We start from the raw sequence: 7,776 nt of genomic DNA, 5'->3' as shown, positions 1-7,776 counted from the left end.
ATGGGAGAAGGAACTGTCAAGAAAGGCATTCATACATAAACTATTTTTATGTGGGCTAAAGATATCCAGATACTGTTGCCATTTAAGTAAGATCATGCTTCAGTCCAATATGGCGCAAAAAGTGGGTATGCAGGGTATGCAACGCTTAGGGGCGCAGCACCAGAGGGGGCGCCAAAACCCCGTCTGGAGGGGGCGGTGCGGCGGTGATGTTTTCCCATCATTTCAGCGCGCCTGCGTCGCTCCTTCACCCTGACGAAAATGTGAAAAATAGTTTCGATTCACAAATTCATTTAAAATATGTCAACACCACACATGTACTTATTACACAAAGAAGATATATTGTCAATTGTTTGTTGATAATGATGTATGCGGTTAAGTCAATGAAAATTTTCAGTAATTTGGGATTTTCATTGTCAGCAAGCTATCATCAAAATAAACAGAAACACGTGACAAATGTCTGTGTGTGAATACATATTTTATGACTTCGACTACCAAAATAAGTTACATTTTTTATTGACATTATAATTACTGAGAAGCACATAAACAGACGGCATCAACGGGATTATTCCAAATAGTGGCTCCTGTGTTGCGTTCATGGTACAGTCATTTTTAATATCGCTTATTTCAGAGCAAAATTGTGGACAGTGAGATGATTAGAACTGAAGTGGGATCAAGTAAGATCATTATTGTAACATTGTCAGCGGCACAATGTTTGCTAAAACTTATTTTTAAATTCTAGGATTCAGAATTTTGTAACACAGTTTTATTTTTTCGTGTATGTAATATAAACTATTGTTGTTGGGAATTTAAATATTTACGAATGTACATAGGGAAATCATACCCTGCAAGATGTGCAGAGCATACCCAATATTTACAACAGTGAACTGTCTTGTGCTGTAATTTGCCCTGATGTTAGTCTGCGAGGTTTCCAATACCATATGATAAGTCTTACTTCCTACAGAACCACTAAGTAAAGATACCCAACAAGCCTTATGTGTATAATAACATCAGTGGTTACCTTCTTAACGAGACAATATTAAAATATATGATCTAATGTTCGCCTAGCAAGCATATATCGGGGCTAAAATATACCCGCATTCACTCCGGTTGCGCGGGATTTTAGACTGTGCGCATGCGTCGTGCCTAACGTTTAGCGCGGGTACACACAAGAAGGATAACAGCTGCTAATCCTCGTTGACTACCTTGTTTAGCAAAGTTTACAACGTTCACATCAGTTTTTAATACGTTATATCCGTAGTGCCAGTATGTGGAATCAGGGTGAGTTCACTTCTCCACGCTGTTCTGTGTGTTTTTAAAGCGGACACTATTTTATTGGTGCTTTCTCCCTAGGCTAACGTTAGCTCAACAACCGTGTTGTTTTGTTGTTAATGAAGGGATTGTTGATTAGAGTTCAATCCGGCTTTGTTGGAATTAAAGAGGATATGAAATAAATGCCCACTTTTTGTACTTCCAGGAGGATACAGCGAGTCTGGGATGGTGGGGGGCTACACTCAGTCCCCTGGAGGCTTTGCATCCCCTTCCCTATCTCAGGGAGGAGAGAAGAAAGGGGTGAGTGATTATGTGATGATAATGTTGGAGTGTAAAATATAGTGCTTATGAAATCTACAACTATAAAACAATTTAGTATTTTGTAATTTGTTACAGCCACCTTGCCTAACATGCTCCTGTTCCCTTTTGTACATGTCTTTGCTTCCTATGGATGTCTTTTCAGCAGGTTATGTTGAAGAATATAGATGTCGATAGACTGAAAACTGAATCACAGGACCTTAAATATATTTCTTTTTCTTAATTTGTCATCAAATTAGAGGACCCGGGCCACACAAATCATCCCCTGCACAGTGTCCCAGCTGATGTCCTCCTCTCAGGTTGATGAGATCTTCAGAGTGGGAGATGTGGAAGTGACACAGGTACGCTGAAGAAAAACAGGGTGTGAATCTGCATGTCGCTGATTAATGTTCCAGACAAAAGAGGCTGCTCTTGTTTGAATGACCAAGCTATTTTTTTTTTCTTTATTGGCACTGATTGGAGATTATTTAAAAAAAAATGTCATTAATCTTATTAAATGCATCAAAACCAATATATTGTTTTGAATTTATTAAAAATCAGATCAATATTATTTAGATAAACTTTGATTCTTAAATGTGTAATTCCTTTATCTAATGGATTGAAAACTTTCACCACTGTTAAAGAACCTGCAGTATGGTTTGGTCCTTGCCATTTAAGGTTGGAATTAGCAGGTCAGATCTAAAAAACAAACAAACAAAAAAAGGGATATCATAATTGTCCATCAAAAAGTTGATCAGTTAATTTTTATTGATAATATAAAGAACCTGAAAACTCTAGAAAAGCTTTTTTAGCAACCAAGCACATGTGATTGCTGCCTAATAGCATAAACTTCTGTATTATCGATCAATATAAGTAAACTACGGTCTCAGACATCCACTTGGTCCTGTGAAGAACAAGAAATTTGAATATTTTTGAAACAAATATTTTTATTTCTGTGCTTTAGTCAACAACACATAACACTCAGACGCATAAATATGAGTCTTTATGTTTACTTTATTTTTTTCGTTATGATTATTATTTTTTTGTATGTTTGTTCTAGGTCACCATTGTGGGGATCATTAGAAGTACAGACAAATCTATGACCAACATCCAGTACAAGGTGGACGACATGACTGGCGCTCCTATGGACGTGAAGCAGTGGGTAGACACAGAGGTATGCGGTTGACATTTGTTGAGAAGTTTATATTTGCTCATCAGCATGACCTTTCATTGTTAGCGACAATAATGAAGAGACAATGTTCCAGGAACCTGGAGCAGATTTTTATCTATTTATTCACATTTACATATTTTGTATTGTGTTTTGAATGTTTTAGGTATTGTATTTATCTCTTATAAATACAATAAAGATACACGTGTGTCCTCATTTGACTTTTATGATCAACATTTTGCATTATAGTACCGTTGAAAATGTTGAAAGTTATAAAGCTTTTACTCAGAAGAGATACTGAAGTCAGAAGCAGCCCTCTAACTTCTTATTGTTGGACTCAAAGTCTTGTTCATCCGAGTTTTCATAGCCTCATCACCACCAATCAAAATGTGAGGTTTGGGCTAATTTGCGAGCTTATTATCAGCTGCTTTTCCTCTCGTGAAACTAATGGGTCCATGTACATTTAGGCAACAAAAACACTATGTAGAAAGATATATAGCACTGGCATGAAAGCAATGCATTGGGCTTTAATGTCAACCATTGGTGCAACGTGTGCTCTGTTTTGTCCATTAGGTAATGTTTGCTTGGAAGAGTTCCTACACTTGGTTGCTAGTTGTGTTGTTTTATTTTTGTTTCATATTTTAAATATTGGGTACAGTTGCCTCCTTTTTCAAACAAAATGTGTCACTTTGGCCATAAGTGCCGCTGTTTTTGTTTGAGGGTTAACTTTTTGAAAATGTGCAGCGTGAGTTTGCAGCTATATAGAAACAAGAAAGAAAAACTGTCAGTGATTTCACATTTAGCACTACGTGCACACATTTATAAGTTGTGATAAGAAACTTGGCTAACAACATCAAATTGTCTGGGCAGACATGTACTGACCAATTAAAAATTTAGAAAAAATGTAGTCGTAACAACAACAAAGAATTAAGCAATCAAACAGACTAACCACTGTGTAAACCTTTAATATTAGGAAATAATAATTCTACCCATATATTTTCAAAATAATAGGCAAACATGCTTTTTTCTCCTGGCCCTTTTTATGGCGCCCCTGAACTGCTGGCACCCTTAGCATGTGCCTGTACTGCTTAAGCCATGGCCTGCTATGGCTTCACCTTTAGCGGCTACCAGTGAATCTATTTTTGAGTTTTCTGTGCCAGTAAAGCTAATATTTAACCAAATAGCATTAACTTGTCATCACGGCGTTTTGTGCATCACTGTTGCAAATAGACGAGCTTTATTGAACTTTATAAATTGCTCTCAAACATCAGAGTTTAGCGTTAGCACAGCTAGCATCTGTCTTGTCTTCCTGCCTCATAGGGAAGATGCTTACAAACAACTCTTTTGTTAGTCTCGTCCACTAAGAAGGTTGCATATGTATTTTTTGTTTGTTTTTCTGAATAACTCATTTTGGCAGAAGTTAAAATGTCCAGCAGAAATTCATTGCTTTGATCAGATGGGCGGCTGCAGGGAGGGGAGGGCCTGAGTGTCTCTGTCTGTCATTGCACTTCTGCAGCAGAAAGAAGTGCAGCAATTTGGTCAAATGAGTATCTTTGAATATCATTTTTTTTGCATTTAATATATTTAAATAGATTATGTTTGACATTCCTACAGGAAACCCTGTTTTCCTCAGTTCTATTTATGCTTTATGTATATATATTTATATGTATATCTAGGACCCGAGTGTGGACAGCACAGTGTTGCCCCCAGGAACCTATGTGAAAGTGTCAGGGAATCTGCGGTCCTTTCAGGTAAACAAGTTTGACCTTAAAAATGTAACCCTGTATGGCCAGATCAGAGGTTTTATCTGCCACAATAGACAGAAGTTTATTTAAATATAGAAGAAGTCTTTGTTATGTCAAATTTATATGAGGAAGCTGCTGTTATTGTTTTATAACGATGTGAATTGATCCAAACTAAAGGTGTTTTTTTTTTTTTTTATTCCTCAAGAACCACAGATCTGTTGTGGCATTCAGCGTCAGGCCCCTGGAGGACATGAATGAAATTACGTCTCACATTCTGGAGGTTGTCCATGCGCACATGGCACTCAGCAAACCTCAAACCGTGGTGAGAAACTGCCTGCTTATCTTGACTTAGTCACTTATCTGTTACTAAAACGTGAGAATGAGGAAGTACAGTTCAGTTCATATGTGTCGCAGCTTTGTTTGATTTCCTCATTTAAGTAAATACTCAGAAACCCAGTAGACCATCATGCGATCAGTTGGTTGTTTTATGAGGTGTACTCAAGCAGAATCTCCACTTTTAGAAACTAAAGATGTTCGTTAAAAGCCGAGTGGCTGTGGTTTAGCTTCTGCGTCAGTCACAATTCAGAGAACAGCAACCTGAATTTTAACACAGGAACTAAGATGTGTTGTGTTTGAGTTACTAAGTGCATGTGACTGTCAAGTTTAACATGGGTATAGCAGTCACTTGCAAAAGTTTTCAGATCCCTCAAACTTTACAGTTCACGTTTTAACTGCTGTGCATACATTTCATTAGAAATACGTGGCAGACCAACTGAAAGTAGCAAGTAATTGTGAAGTGGAAGAAAAAAGATGCACTCTTTAAATTTTTTTTTTCTTACGGTATAACATGCATTATTATTCAGCCCTATTTACTCTGACACTCCTAAATCAAATTAAGTGCAACCATTTTAATCTCTGTATAAATACAGATGTTCTTTGAAGGCCACTGATGTTCTTTAGACATTTTTCCACCAGAACTGAGTGGTTGAGAGAGCATGATTCAGAGAAACATTCAATATAGCGGAGGTAACTGTGGAGGGGGTTCAAGGATCCTCAGCTACTGTGAAGCTAAAACCAGAAGCAAGGATTTCAGTTGCCCACAAACACAAGGTCACTTTAAACACACCAACCTTGAGGTGGTGACGACATCATTTTGCGGTGGGTATTTTTTTTCCAGCAAGTACAGAAAAGCTAATTTGAGTTGCGGAGAACACAGATGGAAATGAATGAACCGTGACCCTGCAGGAATACCAGTCAAAAAACCTTAGGTGGGCGAATTTCATCTTCCTGCAGAAAAACAACCCTAAGTAGACAGAGTTAAAATGGAGCAGATAAGATCAAACTGTAAGTCATACAGAATGTTTGAATGACCCAGTCAAAGGCCAGAGCTAAAACTTTTAAAAATCTTGGCAAGACACAGATGCTCTCTAGCTGTGTGTTGTGATTATATACACACAACACAGATGGAGATCATCATGCAACCGTAAAAACCTTTTATCTTTTTTTTTTTCCCTATTCACAAATACGCACTAGTTCATGTTTGTTGGTTTATTACAAAAAATCTAAATAAGAAATTTTTCTGGGTTGTAGTTTTACAAAATATGCTAAAATTTTTTATTAACTTCAAGACATGGACTGATTTGGTTGACCACTGCCATGGTTATTTTTGCAAATTTTGACTTGTTCTAAAAATCAATTTTCATACATAGAAGAACATTTTGTAGAATTTCTCCCACAGGTTTTTAGTAATAAACACACCATTAAGGAATTTAATTACCCCCAACTCTCTCTCTCGTGTAAATGGATAATTGCATTTTAGGACTTGCTGCAGATTAAAGGAAAAAGCCCATCAGTATCACTTCTTTTTTTCCTCTAACAGCCAGGTGTTGGTGGAGGAGTGGCTGTAAACAGCATGCCAATGCACCAACAAGGGCCGGGGATGAACACAGGGAGCTACGCAGGCACCAATGAGAACCCACTAATGGTCATTAATGGGTTAAGTGCAAATCAGAACCAGGTCAGTCTAAATAAGGAGCAAAGTGTTTCCATTCATTTCAACCTAATAAGCTTCCATGTTCCTTTTATCTTTCTTTTTTTTTCAACTTAGTTTTTTAAGCTTGGTTAATAAATAAATGTTCTTTTTTTTCCCCCCTCTGACAAGGTGCTGAGTTTGATAAAAGGCTGTCCGGACCCTCAGGGTATTAGCATTCAGGATCTGAAGCAAAGGCTCAGCGGCATCAGTATTGCAGTGATCAAGTAAGATGCATTTTGTTTAAATGTAGCAATGTGATTTTTCTATTGAGAACAACCAAGCTAGATAACTTGAATATTTCATTTTACTCATCATTGGACAGATTTGTATTTTTTTTCCTTTTCTTCTTTTTCAATGTCACAAAACTGAGATAGTAAGAAAAACACCTCTTGAGGAAATGTCTAGCTTTCTTGGTACTTCCTAGCAAAGTAAACCAACTTCTATGTTGCTTTTTTTTCAAAATGTAATGCTAAATAAATGAGTTGAGGATCTTAATTTGACCTTCGGTTTATTTGAAAGAAACATTTAAAGTGACTTTCTGAAAGGTTACAGTTTCATAAATGTTTAGGTTCAGAATCTGGAAAGTTCTTTTTTTTTTTTTTTTACTAAATAAGTTCCTTAAGAAATATGTTCAGTTAAAACTTCAGTGATATTTTTGTATTTTAAACACTTGACTTTTATCATCCTTCTTACTTTTGAATTGGTTAAAAGCTACTACCCAAAAATGATTTTTTTTTCATTGGTGGTGAGTTCAAATGTCTCTTTGATCTAATAGGCAAGCAGTGGAATTCCTGAGCAACGAAGGCCACATCTTTTCAACCATAGACGAGGATCACTACAAATCAACAGACAACGACGACTAACCCACTTCAGCAGCACTTGCGGAGTTAAATATTTGAATTTAAGCTGTTGGCTTGATTAGTAAAGAGCTAAAAACTGCAAGCGCCCGATGCCTTTATCCACAAAACTTTGTCCTCATTTATTTTGAGGTACTCTGGCCAATGTTTGAAGAAAATGGGGTTTGAGGAAACTTTTGGTTTCACATCCTGTTTTCCCTGAGCTCACTTCTGCCTCTGTACAAGTCAGAACAAGAATCCATATATGTTTCTGTTTTCATATGTTCTGAAGTACTGCCTCCTCTCCTCCTGTAAAACAATTTCTACTTTTAATAATTTGAAACATATGTACTTTCACATGTAAAATCCACGTTTGATAAAATTAAAGATTCTACCAAAAGACTTTGCTTTCTTGAATATTTTTTACTT

At 36.8% G+C, this 7,776-nt stretch overlaps 1 protein-coding gene across 1 annotated transcript; it reads left to right on the top strand.

Annotated features, from left to right (window-relative positions):
- The first annotated feature begins 1,120 nt into the window (after positions 1-1,120).
- rpa2 (replication protein A2) lies at positions 1,121-7,749 on the top strand. Its single transcript, XM_008431130.3, has 9 exons — positions 1,121-1,278; positions 1,475-1,569; positions 1,827-1,928; positions 2,627-2,740; positions 4,411-4,485; positions 4,685-4,801; positions 6,359-6,496; positions 6,641-6,735; positions 7,287-7,749. Exons 1-9 carry the CDS (start codon positions 1,266-1,268, stop codon positions 7,372-7,374), a joined length of 837 nt encoding a protein of 278 aa, XP_008429352.1. The 5' UTR covers positions 1,121-1,265; the 3' UTR covers positions 7,375-7,749.
- Positions 7,750-7,776: the final 27 nt, after the last annotated feature.

The sequence above is a fragment of the Poecilia reticulata genome, chromosome 16, assembly GCF_904066995.2.
Source record: "Poecilia reticulata chromosome 16, P_reticulata-male-v2, whole genome shotgun sequence".
Classification (NCBI taxonomy): domain Eukaryota; kingdom Metazoa; phylum Chordata; class Actinopteri; order Cyprinodontiformes; family Poeciliidae; genus Poecilia; species Poecilia reticulata.
This window is presented reverse-complemented; position numbering and strand designations above follow the sequence as displayed.

What these genes read in the sequence shown, in the direction of transcription:
- rpa2 (XM_008431130.3), top strand. An exon ending in GGAATCTGCGGTCCTTTCAG is followed by an intron (nt 4,486 to 4,684) that starts GTAAACAAGTTT and finishes TTATTCCTCAAG; the next exon opens with AACCACAGATCTGTTGTGGC. An exon ending in TAAGTGCAAATCAGAACCAG is followed by an intron (nt 6,497 to 6,640) that starts GTCAGTCTAAAT and finishes CCCTCTGACAAG; the next exon opens with GTGCTGAGTTTGATAAAAGG.